The 14,853-nt window shown below is 54.0% G+C and overlaps 1 protein-coding gene across 3 annotated transcripts in view; it reads right to left on the bottom strand.

Annotated features, from left to right (window-relative positions):
- The window catches only part of UBE3D (ubiquitin protein ligase E3D), an 88,876-nt gene that overhangs the window by 47,285 nt on the left and 26,738 nt on the right, over positions 1-14,853 (bottom strand). For all 3 annotated transcript variants that reach the window (XM_064169272.1, XM_064169271.1, XM_064169270.1), the window contains one exon: positions 7,393-7,531. In XM_064169272.1, coding sequence (XP_064025342.1) covers positions 7,393-7,531 — 139 coding nt within the window. The remainder of the gene's footprint in view (positions 1-7,392; positions 7,532-14,853) is intronic.

Here is a 14,853-nt window from a genome sequence, read left to right as displayed (position 1 = left end):
GGGCTCCCCTAGGACTCTTCTTTATGCATCTGCTCAGGTGCACAACGCAGAGTTATTGGTCTGGTCCCTTTCCATGGCGCCCTGCGAGTGTGGAGCGCAGCACAGCACCGCGCAGGCAGCACAGCACAGCACCGCGCAGGCGGCACAGCACAGCACCGCGCAGGCGGCACAGCACAGCACAGCACCGCGCAGGCGGCACAGCACAGCACCGCGCAGGCAGCGGCGGCACAGCACAGCACCGCGCAGGCAGCGGTGGCACAGCACAGCACCGCGCAGGCAGCGGCGGCACAGCACAGCACCGCGCAGGCGGCACAGCACAGCACAGCACCGCGCAGGCGGCACAGCACAGCACAGCACCGCGCAGGCGGCACAGCACAGCACCGCGCAGGCGGCACAGCACAGCACCGCGCAGGCAGCGGCGGCACAGCACAGCACCGCGCAGGCAGCACAGCACAGCACCGCGCAGGCAGCACAGCACAGCACCGCGCAGGCAGCGGCGGCACAGCACAGCACCGCGCAGGCGGCACAGCACAGCACCGCGCAGGCGGCACAGCACAGCACAGCACCGCGCAGGCAGCACAGCACAGCACCGCGCAGGCGGCACAGCACAGCACAGCGCAGGCGGCACAGCACAGCACCGCGCAGGCAGCGGCGGCACAGCACAGCACCGCGCAGGCAGCGGCGGCACAGCACAGCACCGCGCAGGCAGCGGCGGCACAGCACAGCACCGCGCAGGCAGCACAGCACAGCACCGCGCAGGCGGCACAGCACAGCACCGCGCAGGCGGCACAGCACAGCACCGCGCAGGCAGCGGCGGCACAGCACAGCACCGCGCAGGCAGCGGCGGCACAGCACAGCACCGCGCAGGCAGCGGCGGCACAGCACAGCACCGCGCAGGCAGCACAGCACAGCACCGCGCAGGCGGCACAGCACAGCACCGCGCAGGCGGCACAGCACAGCACCGCGCAGGCAGCGGCGGCACAGCACAGCACCGCGCAGGCAGCACAGCACAGCACAGCGCAGGCGGCACAGCACAGCACCGCGCAGGCAGCACAGCACAGCACCGCGCAGGCAGCAGCGGCAGGCAGCGGCGGCAGGCAGCGAGGGCTGCACCGCACACACCCGCAGAAGGCCTGGGGAAAGCAACTTGCACAAGAGAGGCAGGCAGGAACGTAAATGAGTGCTATCAGCGAGGCATTTTCCTGCCTAATTAGCTCTGCCTTCACCTCCTCCAAGCGGTTGGTAATGCTGCCTGCACCAGCACAGCTCGGCTGGGCCTCTGCCATCAGCGGCACATCCACATCTGGACACGAGTGACTGCGCTGGCTTTGCACCGGCAGGCTTTGACAGTAGGGCCCTGAGTGACCTGTGCTGCCTACGGCACAGGGGGCTGGGACTGGCTGAGCTTGGAGCTCCCTTCCAACCTAACCCATTCGATGATGTCTCTGAGAACTCCCGGTACAGCCTGTGGCTTCACGGATAGTGCCTTGCTAAGGGAAGTCAAATGCTTGGTTTCCCCCTGTAACAGCAGAGGGAGAGAATGTGAAGAGCCTCATCTATCACCCGAAGAACTCAACAGCCAGGACGGCTGCTGTTCGCAGTGCTGAGACTCAGAGCAAGGGAGATAAGGTTAGCGAAACACAGCAGAGATCACTTGTCACTTTACAGCATCTCTCCTGGCTAACTGCTCCGAGCTGGAGGCACTAAAGCACCACCACCTCCTCCCCGATGGCCTGAGGAGGAGCAGCTCAGCAGCTCAGTGATAAGGCACAGGATAATTCAAGTGGGTGCTAGCTACCAGCGCTTGCAACTATTAAGTACAATACACGGCCAAGCCCAACTGCTCCCAGAGCTCAAGTGGGTGGAGAGCAAGGGACTGAAAATGTAACAGAGCTTTCTGAACAGCCTAATGGACCTGAGGAGAGAGCAGCAGGGCAATGCTCACAGCCAGAGCAAGCTAAAACACAGCAAACTCCTCTCTTTCTTCTTGCTGCTTCCTGCATTTCTCCAGGATAAATACTAAGTGCCTCACTCAGCCTCTTCCCCTTCACCTGCGTGACTGAGCTGGGGCAATTAACAAGGCAGGAACTGCAAAACCTGGAGTTATTTTATTTCCCAAACCCTTCACAAAGCAGTTCAGTTTGGGGTCTAATTCAGTCAGGGAAATCTTCACAAGGATGCTTATGGGCAATTTAGCAATTCAGGAAAATCAGAACATCAGAAAGGTTTAGCCACAAAATGGCTTTGCCTCACTTGCAGATAGGCAGCCTGGAGCCCCAGGGAATGTCTGAGCTACTCACAGCAGTGGAGCAGGAATTTCAACACAGTCCCTGGCTCCTGTGCGGCAGTGCTGGAGCTGCTCAGTCTTGAGAGCCCTTGAGAGGCTTCCAGATCTTCCCAGGCTCCAGCAGGGCGCTGGGAAAGAGGCAGAGGATCTGACCTGCTCCAGCTTCTCTTGGCACAGAGGTTTGCAGAGGTGCAGGCAGAGCTCTTGCAGCTGTGCAGAGAGCACCGTGGCAGTGGCACTTCTCACCATGGTGTGAGGCACTTAATGCCCTCTGGGGAACTTGAGCCACTTCAGTTTGCAGGCGGTTCAAGACCAAACCAGCAGGGCCAAGCTGGTCTGAAGCATGAGGCAGAGCAGAACAGGTTGTCCAAGCCAAGAGCAGTGGGGCAGAGCAGTGAGGCAGAGCAGCACAGCTGCTTGCAGCTTAGCTCCATTTCTATTCCTTGCCCCAGGGCAAAGGCTCCTTTGGCCCCAGAGATTCACCACTCAGATGGCATTTGCCACACTGACCATATCAGGTGACCCCAGGGCTTGCTTACCCTTCTTTGGGCAAGACACCAAGAAGTACCTCAACACCTGTGGGTCCCTGTGTGTCACTTTGGGAGGGGACATAATGGCCCAAGCCTTTGTTTTCCTCTTGCTTCCCCCATCAGCAGAAGGATGGGGCAAGCCAGGACACCTAATAGGCCTGTTGGCCTGCCAGGACACCGTGACACCTTTAGTGTGGGTGAGGGAGTGCAAGGCTGGGAAGGTGCAAGTGAAAGCTGCAGATGCATGTTCTCTGCAGAAGAGCCATGGGGCAGCAAGAGTTAGGCTATCCACGTGGCTCCCTCAGAGCTCCTAGGCTTGGAGCTTGCTAAGACTCAACTCTACAGTCCACCAGAACACAGCTAATGTACTTGCACAGGGAAAAGAAGGGATGAGACCAAGCCAGTCCAGCACCCACAATCTACAGCTTAGAAGTTGGCTACAACGAGCACCTTAAATGCTGCAGGGAGCTGTGCCACAGAGTCTGCTGCTGCAGCTCCCTCCCAGGCTCCTCCAGGGCCATAAATCACCCTGGAAGAGCTCGGTGGGGTCAAAACCCAATGGAGAAGTGATTTCAAATATTATGTTACTAAGCAGTAGCACAGCACTGGAAAATAAAATGTAATTTATGTCTCAGCACAGACACAGTCAGCTAAGCTGGTCCCAGAGAGCACTCCTGCAGCACAAAGCAGAGCAGAGTTTATTACAGAGGTGATCAGCAGCTAAGCACGTTCCCTTTGTGTGCTTTTTGCAACCTAAACATCACTGGGTGCAGGCATACCCCAGCCCCAACCCTGCCTTCTCAAGGCTGCAGCACTGTAGTAGCAGAGGAGAGGAGGCAAACTCAGTCTCACACAGCACACGGGGGTGGGGTGAGGTCAGTTTTGGCAACCTAATTATAGCTCTAACTGAGATAAAACTGCTCTTTTGGATCTACTATATCTAACAGTGGGATTTGCTAAAGCTACACTGAAACGACTGCAGGAGCTCAATGCTCTCCAGAGAGCCTCCTTGTCAGATGCCACTCTCAAATGCCACAACAAAACAGAGAAAAGTGCCAGTGGAAACTCCTGGTCCCTTTAGCTCCACAGCACAAAGCAGAAGCACATGAAAAGAGAAAGCCCTGGCAGCTGCTGTGCTCCTTGGCACAGCACTGTTAGCCTGCAGGGGCAGGACAAGGGCAGTGGTTTCACACTAGAGCAGAGCAGATTTCGACTGGGTATTGGAACAGGTTCTGCATCATGAGGGTAGTGGAACACTGCAGCAGGTTGCCCAGGGAGGTGGTTGGGGCCCCATGACTGAGCAACCTGTTCTAGTGGGAGGTGTCCCTGCCTGTGGCAGAGGGTTGGAACTGGATCCTAAACCGTTCTATGATTCTGTGACCACAGAACAGGCAGGGTTGGAAAGGACCTCATGGATCACCCAGTTCCAACCCCCCTGCCATGGGCAAGGACACAGAACCACAGAATCAACCAGGGTGGAAAAGACCTCTGAGATCATCGAGTCCAAACTATCACCTAACACCTTCTAATTAACTAAGCCCTGGCACCAAGTGCCTCATGCAGACTGCTCTTAAACACCTCCAGGGATGGGGACTCCACCACCTCCCCAGGCAGCCCATTCCAATGCCACTCACAATAGAGCAGGCTGCCCACAGCCATATGCAGCCTGGCCTTAAAAACATCCAGGGATGAGGCTTCCACCATCTCCCTGGGCAACCCCTTCCAGGCTCTCACCACTCTCATGCTGAACAACTTCTTCCCAATAGCTCCATCTAAATCTCCCCATTTCCAGCTTTGTTCCATCCCCCCAGCCCTATCACTCCCTGACAGCCTAACAAGTCCCTCCCCAGCTTTCTTGTAGCTCACTTCAGATACTGAAAGGCCACAATAAGGTCACCTGGGAGCCTTCTCCTCTCCAGGTTGAACAATCCCAACTCTCTCAGTGTCTCTCTTCACAGCAGAGCAGCTCCAGCCCTCTGCTCATGCTCGTGGCCCTTCTCTGGACACGTTCCAGCACCTCCAGATGTCTCCTGTAATAGTGGCTCCAGAACTGGGCACAGTGCTCCAGGTGAGGTCTCCCCAGAGTGATGCAGAAGAGCAGAATCAGGTCCCTTGGCTCTCACTTCTCTTGCTGCAGCTCAGGCTCTGGTTTGCCTTCAGACTCCCCAGGATTCAGCTGCCAGAGCCTGGCCTGCTGTGGAACAAGAGTGCCACGTGTGGGTAGCAGGAACCTCTGCCATGGCTCTCACTCAAACACAAGGACTGCTGGCATACAGAACTGCTTTATTTCTCTCTCCAGACTAGCACCAGCTCTAGATCTGCCATCCAACAAACGTGCTTTGCTGTCAGCTTGCCATCACTGCACTGACACAAGCAACAGCAGTTTGCAGTTAGTGTCCTTCCCTTCCCCCAGCTGTCACTGTTCTGGATGCAGAGGGATCAGGTAACAGCACAACCAGTGCAGGTATCCAAGCTCTCCACACATCTTGCCATGCTCCCCCCACAAGGAAAACACAGGAAAATCTAGGACACCTAATTCCAGTCCTTGCAGAGGAAGCTGAACAGGAGTGGAGAGGAGCAAGGCAGGAACAAGCAAAGCCCTGCTGAGGCTGACAGCACAGTGTAAGGCGGCAGAGCAAAGCCTGGGCAAACATTGTTTGTGCTTCCTGGAGCCACAAGCCAAGCCCTAAACAAGGTTTGCAAGGATGAGAATAAATGCAGCAGTGCTTTCCTGGCCCAGGTTTGCCCTGCAGGACAAACACTTGGTGCTGCTGTCTGGGAAGGAGAGTGCAAGCTGGAGACAGAAATGTATTAAAGAGCCATTTGCCTTCCCTCCCACTTGGCAAAAGATGAGATGATCTCTGCAGAGGGGGGTCACAGCTGCAGCTTTCCAAAGACTATCAAGTTTTGCCCTTTGTGTTGATAGGAAAGCAAAGACCCTGGGAACCAGCTTGAAATACAGGACCTCAGCTGCTGCACCTGAGGATTCACTATGCACAGATCCTCTGTTTCCAAGCTCATGGCCTTGAGCAACCTGTTCCAGTGGGAGGTGTCCCTGCCTATGGCAGGGGGTTGGCACTGGCTGAGCTTTCAGGTCCCTTATAACCTAAACCATTCTATGATCCTGTAGCATGCAAAGGGAGCAAACAATGCAGGTGCAGATCTATTTCCTGCCCTCTAGGTATGTTTCCAGCAGTTGTACAGCAGTGCAACTCCATTCAAATGAATGGCTTGGTTTGGGTTTAGGACTATGTTCATTCTGCCTCCAGGATGCTCCAGTAAGATCACTTCTCAGTAAACATAACTCAAGGCACATTTAATTAGTGTTCCTAGCTACAGACTGGGAGCATGGGCAAATAGAAGCTGCTGGCGTTTGTGCTAGGAACTGCTTAGGATACTGAGTGCCACTAAGAGGAAGATTTCCTCTACAGCAGTCACAACAAGCAGAGATTCAGGTCTGCTTACAGCTCAGTAGTTGATTCCTTCAGATTTGCATCAGCACACAGCTGATGGACTGCTGCAGCTCCGAGGGAAGGCAGAGCACCACAAAAAGGCTGAGCTGATAGGTGCTGTCAGCAGGAATTGAGATGTCTCTGTTTCATCTGTATTAACTACAAACCACCACTTAACATGCCTGCAGTCATCCTTCCTCAGGGCAGGGTGCATGGCTGCTGGGAACTTACCACAGAATGGCTTAGGTTGGAAGGGACCTCAAAGCTCAGCCAGTTCCAACCCCCCTGTGCCACAGGCAGGGACACCTCCCACTAGAACAGGTTGCTAAAGGCCTCATCCAACTTGGTCCTGAGCACCTCCCTGGGCAACCTGTGCCAGTGTCTCACCACCCTCCCTGCAAACAACTTCTTCCTAACAGCCACTTTCAGTCTCCCCTCTGCCACTTCGAACCCATTCCTCCTCCTCCTGCCATGACCAGACCTTGTCAATAGTCCCTCCCCAGCCCTCCTGGAGCCCCCTTCAGATCCTCAAGGCCACTCTAAGGTCTCTTTCAAGCCTTCTCTTCTGCAGCCTGCAGAGCCCCAACTCCCTCAGCCTGTGCTCAGAGCAGAGCTGCTGCAACCCTCTCAGCATCTTGGTGGCCTCCTCTGGACTGGCTCCAACACTTCCATGTCCCTCCAGGTACTGGAAGGCTCCTTCAGCAGTAGCACAGAGTAGAACACCAAACAAAACTGTGAATGCTTCACTCCTGCTTTTCACCCCTGGAAAATTTGATGTTTCCCTTGAGGATTTATGGTGAGGTTTTTTTGGAAGCCAAGAAGATTTTATGTAAACCCCCAGCCTAAGCCTGATGAAATGCCTTGAAGCAGCTAATTTAATGTAATCAGTGATTCACTCTTTATAAACCCTCTGCCATCTCCTGCCTTGGTCCACACATTTCACAGAGCCCAAAGACACTGAGCACGAGGAGCAGCTCACCGTGGCTGCATTTACTGTAACAGAGCCGCACAACTGCAGAAGATAAACCTTTACTGTTGGAGGGTTTATGGCCCCGGGCATGGCTCTCCTCTTTTTACCCCTAGAAATAACACTTTGATAGGGAAACAGTAAACAGTTCCTTACCTGAAAAGAGTTCATGGCCCGAAGCGAAGGTGGCAGAGAGGCAGTGCTCAGAGCCAGGACCAGCAGCAATTCCAAACATGTTTCTGATGGAAACTTTAAGGAATGAACTCCAACATCACTTTCCCATGCATCAGCAAGGCTAGAAAGGTAAAATCAAACAAACAAAATCAACCCAAAACCTCACACCTGTATCATTCTCTTAAAGGACAACTTAGAATCCAAGCATCAAATAAATCAGTCACAGAACAGATCTGGTTGGAAGAGACCTGTGCTGGGGAGGTGGCTCCATCCCTGGAAACACTCAGGATGAGGCTGGACAGGGTCGTGGGCAACCTGATCTAGTTGAGACCCGGTTACAAGAGAGATATGGATCTCAGCGTGCTCTGGCAGCCCAGAGAGCAGCCAGAGCCTGGGCTGCAGCAAGAGCAGTGTGGGCAGCAGGGCAGGGAAGGGATCCTGCCCCTCTGCTCTGCACTCCAGAGATCCCACCTGGAGTACTGCATCCAGTGCTGGAGCCCCTGGGACAAGAGGGATGTGGAGGTGCTGGAAGGGGTCCAGAGAAGGACCACGAGGATGAGCAGAGGATTGGAGCTGCTCTGCTGTCAGGAGAGACTGAGGCAGTTGGGGCTGTGCAGTCTGCAGAGAAGACTCCCAGGTGACCTCATTGTGGCCTTCCAGGATCTGAAGCGGGGTACAAGAAAGCTGGGGAGGGACTTTTTAGGCTGTCAGGTAGTGACAGGACTGGGGGTAGTGGAACAGAGCTGGAAATGGGAAGAGTCAGCCTGGATGTTAGGAAGAAGTTGTTCAGCATGAGGGTGGTGAGAGCCTGGCAGGGGTTTGCCAGGAAGGTGGTGGAAGCCTGAACCCTGGAGATGTTTAAGGCCAGGCTGGCTGAGGCTGTGGACAGCCTGCTCTAGTGTGAGGTGTCCCTGGGCATGGCAGGGGGTTGGCACTGGCTGATCCCTGTGGTGCCTTCACATAGAGACTACTCTGCAGAGAACACAATGCCTGCACTTCTGATTTCGCTTCTAGAATGAAAAATGGCTTTTCACCTCTGGAAAAGAAAGGCCAGGGCAGGCATGGATGTCTCCCTGACAGCTTATTAAGCAGCTATACCAAGGGATACAACAATCCCAGCTCATCACACCCAGCCTCCTGTGTAGGATGTGTTACAAGAGCTCAGATGTCTAGAGCTAGGCGCAAGAACCACCTCCTGGAAGGGCTCCTGCTGCCACATGCAGAAGAACGAGATGAGTTCAGCAAGGTCAACTCCAAGACAAGAAAGTTCCACTTCCTACTGCTCAGGCTTCTTCCTTACTGCAGGAAGCTGCCAGACTGATGGGTGATCCAGTTAGCCTAGGAACCTTATCTGAGCAGCTCCTATCCAACACTTCAGAGCAAGATGTACACCAGTGACTCCCAGCAGGGCTGGCAGAATCACTCTGGCAGACGAGGCTTGCTGCCCTTCCTTCCCTCACACTGCACCATTCCAATCAACAATTCCAGCAGCATCTCTCACTTTGAGTCCAGTGCAGGGCTGCAAGGATGAGGAGGAGAGGCTGAGAGCCCTGGGGCTGCTTAGGCTGCAGAGGAGAAGGCTGAGAGGGGATCTGAGCAATGTCTATCAAGAGCTGAGGGCTGGGGGGCAGGAAGGGAGGGACAGGGACAGCCTCTGCTCACTTGTGCCCTGCCATAGGACAAGGGGCAAGGGATGGAAAGTGCAGCACAGGAAGTTCCAGCTCAACATGAGGAAGAACTTCTTGAGTGTAAGGGTCCCAGAGCCCTGGCACAGGCTGCCCAGAGAGGCTGTGGAGTCTCCTTCCCTGGAGCCTTTCCAGCCCTGTCTGGAGGTGTTCCTGTGTGACCTGTGCTGGATCAAAGATCCCATTCTGTGCTTCTGTGCTCCACAACCTCCCTGTTGGTGTTCAGGACCAGGCTGGATGAGGCCTTGAGTGACCTGTTCTAGTGGGAGGTGTCCCTGCCTATGGCAGGGGGTTGGAACTGGCTGAGCTTTGAGCTCCTTTCCAGCCTAAAGCATTCTGTGCCTGCACACTTTCTGCACACCTCCATGGAGAGTGACTCCCCCAGGCCCTGGGCAGCCTGTTCCCATGCCTGGCCAGTTTCCAGTAAGGCAGCTTCCTCACTGCTTACTTGGGAGAAGATCACAGAATCATAGAACCCACCAGGTTGGAAGAGACCTCCCAGATCATCCAGATCCTCTGCTCAGCCCAATTCAAGAGTGGGAGTTAGCCAAACTGGGGCTTTCAGTTTGTCAGGAAAGAAGGAGGCTACCCAAAGCAGCATGCAGGCACCTTCCAACGTAGCTGGAGTTTGGAGACTGAAGGTGAGGCAGCACAGTTCCAGGTCTTGGGGAGGTGTTGTCATAGTGTGGAAAGAACCTTTGCAGAACTTGCAGCAGTGCTCAAAACATCACAGCTTCCACCAGTGCTCTGATTCTATCACTGAGCTTTGCTTTGAGGGATTTTGGGAGCTGCCTCCTCAGGTTAAGGTCAAACTCCTACCGCGCTGACGCCACAGAGGTGCATTTTTGGGTGGCTGTTGGTTTACCTGGGGGGTGCCTGCATGAAGGCATTTAGCCTAATCACACTGCAGCTCCTGTCTGCTTATGGCTCAGCTATTAGTCCTTCCTGAAATGATTCCAGTGCATGCCCTCCTTACAAAGCCTGTGTGGAACCAGCACTTAACTGCTCTAGGAACCCTCACATTCAGAATCAGCCTTCAGCACTAAGTGCCCATGGGAAGTCGTTTCCCAGGCCATGTCTCTTTGTTCTTCTTTATCCCTATTACTCCTGGGAATATTTTTCCATAATCTTCCTTGTAGAGGAAGGAGAGGAACATCCATGCTTAAATGAGAAGCAACCAAAACACAACCCCTCCCCTGAGTCTCCACCTTCACTTCACAGAGCCCCTCTGTGGCAGGACAGCTGCCTGATGGCCAGCACTGGAGGGGAGACTGCACCCTGCTCACTGGGACAGCAAGCACCCACAGAGGACATCTCAGCCCCACCAGCTCCCTGCTTCCTCCCACATCAATCACAAGTGCCAGCACTGTCAGCTAGCTGAGACCTGCTCAGCCATGCAAGTAACATACAATAAATCAATCTGACATTAAGAGAGAGCAAATGATCAGAAAGAGCTTGGAGCCAGCTGAGGGAGAAGGTAGGAAAGGAGCCAGTAGGACAGATGTGCAGATCCCAGGCTCCCAGGATGCTAGGGGTTGGAAGGGATCCAAAGAGCTCATCCAGTCCAACCCTCTGCCAGAGCAGGACTAGCCACTCCATGATTGTGCTTGACTGCTCCTGGGCCATTTTAGCTTTTCTAGGCTGTCTCTAGAAGTGAGCTGTCACCCTAGAGATCCACAGTGCAGCCTGGAAGCAAATCAGGGGTAAGATTCTGTCAGCTGAGGGCAGGAGGGTCCCATGCATCCCCTGCAGACCCTCTGGCCATGGCCTTTCAAGCTCATTTTAGTTCAGTCAGTGAGAGCACATCACAGTGTCACAGGATGGCAGGGGTGGGAAGGGATCCAGAGAGATCATCCAGTCCCAGCCCCCCTGCCACAGCAGGACCACACAATCCAGCTCAAGGCACACAGCAACACATCCAGACAGGCCTGGAAAGGCTCCACACAAGGAGACTCCACAGCCTCTCTGGGCAGCCTGTGCCAGGGCTCTGGGACCCTTCCAGGTAAGAAGTTCCCCCTGAGCTGGAACCTGCTGTGCTGCAGCTTCCATCCATTGCTGCTTGTCCTATGCCAGGGAGCAGTGAGCAGAGCCTGTCCCCCCCCTCTTGACCCCCAGCCCTCAGAGAGTTATAGACATTGATTCAATCCCCTCTCAGTCTCCCTTTTTCCAGCCTAAGCAGCCCCAGGGCCCTCAGCCTCTCCTCACCAGGCACTGCTCCACTCCCCTCAGCATCCTCATAGCTCTCCACTGGACCCTCTCCAGCAGATCCCTGTCCTTCTTCAACTGGGGAGCCCAAAACTGAAGGCAGCACTGAAGATGAGGTCCCAGCAGGGCAGAGCAGAAGTGGAGGAGAACCTCCCTGGATCTGCTGGACACACTCTGCTTAATGCCCATCAGGATCCCATTTGCCCTCTTGGCCACAGGGCACATTGCTGTGCCGGAGACCATTTGGTATCCCCCAGCACTCTCAGATGGTAGCTTTGGATGCAGATAGGATTGGAGAGGGCTGTGTGCTAGGTTGGATCTCTTCCAACCTGGCTGATTCTATGATTCTCTGGATTCTCCTCCCCTGCTCATTAATGCCTTTACTCAGCAATGACTTCTTGCTTCTAAGCTTTTCTGGGCCAAGCCTCCTGCTTTTGTGAACAGAAGCAAGAGCCATCATAATTCCCAGGACACAGCACAGCCTGCCTGTGCCAGCTGAAAGGAGTAAGGAGGAGATAAGGCAGATTGGCTGGAGGGAGGTGAGGTTAGGAGGGGAAAGGAATGGTATTCTTTGTTCCTCCTTCGGCAAACATTCCACTTCTCTGCATTGCAAAGCAGCCTTCAGCTTCTGGGCTGCTCAGGCAGACAGAACTAATTGTGACCCTCCCTAGGAAATGCAATTCATAAATTGCACACAGATTCCCTAAGCCATCAGCACAGCCTGCACTGCCTCATCTGCTTTGGACTCAATTTACGGCAGGTAAAACCTCACCGCTCCATACTGACCTTGGCAGTGTGAGGGAGATGAGTCAGCTGCAGAAACCAGGCCTCAGCACAGGAGGAGCAGGGAAGCCCACTCAGTAACGTGGTCCAAGTTAGGAGGGTGCTCTAAGCATGCCAAAGTCAGTTTCTTCACAGGACATTAAGTCCACCCCTGTCAGTTCTCAGCGTCCAGTTTTGCCTGACAGTGCCCTGGCCAACAGGAAAACCCAAACCACTCTAACCCTCCTGGCTGCCATCCCCCCCTCTCCTTTGCTCCCTCTTCTGTATTCTGCCCTTCCCCAGAACTTTAAACCTCTGCCTAGTTCAGCCAAATCATAGAATCAACCAGCTTGGAAGAGACCTCCAGGCTCACCCAGCCCAACCTAGCACCCAGCCCTGCCCAATCAACCAGACCCTGGCACCAAGTGCCCCATCCAGGCTTGGCTTCAACACCTCCAGGCACAGCCACTCCACCTTAAGGTCTCAAAATCCTTTTAAGAGGGATCTCAAGTTTGTTAAGTCAGGAGAAGCTTCATGGTTTAGGCACCTGAGGAGCAAGGAGACATGCACTCACCAGCTGCCCCACAGAGAAAAGCTGCCAATGGGGCTCAGCAACACTCAGATCAGCTAATCGAGGGCTGTGTGCCTGGGACAGCACCAACAGGGCTCAGCAATGGGACATTTCACCCAGCAGAAGCCACTGCTGCCAGCACAGCAAGTTCCAGTCACGAAAAGCATTGGTGAGTGTCAGGTAAGTGATCCAAGTAGAGAGGACTTAACAACAGCATGTCTAAGTAACTGAACATGTGTTAAGGTCATTAAATCTTCTCACGATAAAGAACTGACACTTGAAAAGCAAAACTGAGTTACACTTTGGTGAACCCTATGAGGGGCAAGGAAAGGATCTTTCATTTCAGAATCACACAATGTCAGGGGCTGGGAGTGTCCTCAAAAGATCATCTGGTCCAGCCCCCTGCCAGAGCAGCAGCAGCCAGAGCAGATCACACAGGAACACATTCAGGCAGCTCTGCAGAGAGGGAGACTCCAAAGCCCCCTGGGCAGCCTCTTCCAGTCTCCTGTCCCACTCACAGGGAAAACATTTTCCTCATGTTGCCATGCAACTTCCTCTGTCTCCATTCCACCACTGCCCCTAGACAACACAGAAGCTGTAAGGGGCTCAGCCCTTGTTGTGAGCTCTCTGCTGGTGCTGAAGCTGCCCTCTCCTCGAGCTCCATCTCCAGCAGAAACACAGAAGACTTTACTGAAGCAAAGGGCAAACCTGCTCAATTAAATAACTACCTGCAAAACTGATTCAGGCTAAAGCCAGTTCTAATGCTGGCTGATGATGTCTACACCCTTACTATGCCACTTATTTATATTTTTAATTAGCCTTGTACTGTTCTAAAAATGACAGAAAAATCAATGCCTGCTCATCAGCTGCTGAGCTGAAAACCTGCCCCCGTGTAGATGCTATGGCACACTGACGAGTGCAGGCTTGGCTGAGACACCTGAAGGCTCTGCAGCCAGTCAGTGAGACTTGGACAGACTGGAGAGCTGGGCAGGGATACTTTCCACTAGATCAGCTTGCCCAGAGCCTCATCCAGCCTGGCCTGAAAAACAGACAGGGATGAGGCTTCCACCACCTCCCTGCGCAACCCCTGCCAGTGTCTCACCACCCTCACTGCAAACAACTTCTTCCTAACAGCCACTTTCAGTCTCCCCTCTGCCACTTCAAACCCATTCCTCCTCATCCTGCCATGACAAGACCTTGTCAATAGTCCCTCCTGGAGCCCTCCTGGAGCCCCCTTCAGATCCTGCGAGGCCACTCCAAGCTCTCCCCTAAGCCTTCTCTTCTGCAGGCTGCACAGCCCCAACTCTCTCAGCCTGTGCTCAGAGCAGAGCTGCTGCAGCCCTCTCAGCATCTTGGAGGCCTCCTCTGCACTGGCTCCAACACTTCCATGTCCTGCTTGTGTCTCTGAGTGCCAGCATCCCGCCAACTCCTTATCCAAGGAGTAGTTGTGAAGAAACAGCATTACCACAAACTCAGCCTGTGCCCAGCCCACAGCACTCAGTTCTTTTGTTCTCAGAGTGCCCAAGGCCAAGAGCAGGAAAGCAAACAGTGGTCAGCCCACTGTGCCAGGAGAGCCACGGCTGTTCTCCAGCAGAGCACTCCTCTGAAGCACAGAGACCTAGCTCAGCATAGGCCAACATTTTGCACAGAAATGCATCTTGGAGTTTCCACCCTGCCTAGGATTAGCTTTACTTTGGAGCATGCAAATTCTAAGCAATGCTCAATATACTTCTCTAAAGATTTTCAGATGCTCACCAACTTGCTTGCTTGCTTTCCACTGCCTTCCCTCCTCCAGCTGGCTGCTATGCAATGGCAAGAGCATTAATTTTAAGTTGCAGGCCCTATCAGCCAGAAAATTATTTAATTCCTCTGCAAAACAGCACCCACTGTGGAGCCTCTGCAGAGGATAAAAGAGAATTTCAGCTGCAGGAAACACTGACTTAGAGCTTAAGCACCCCGGGGAAGGATTAGCAGGTGCTCATCTACTCTGCAACCTTTAAGCTGAGGACTGACACTATTTCAAGTGAACATATCAAAAGCTCAATCAAGAGGCAATGTCTAAAGCAGACTTCTGCTCCACGCCACACCCAGAAGCGTGGGATCAGCAGCACCTGCAAATGCACCAAAGCAGACCCTGCACAGATGGGCACTGAGGATAACTAAGGCACTACCATCTCCAGCCACTCCCAGCACCAAGCAAGCAAAACCAAGCTGAGCACA

Source organism: Pogoniulus pusillus, chromosome 31, assembly GCF_015220805.1.
Source record: "Pogoniulus pusillus isolate bPogPus1 chromosome 31, bPogPus1.pri, whole genome shotgun sequence".
In the NCBI taxonomy this organism is placed as follows: domain Eukaryota; kingdom Metazoa; phylum Chordata; class Aves; order Piciformes; family Lybiidae; genus Pogoniulus; species Pogoniulus pusillus.
The sequence above is the reverse complement of the archived record's forward strand: the minus strand, read 5'-3'. Positions and strand labels throughout refer to the sequence as shown.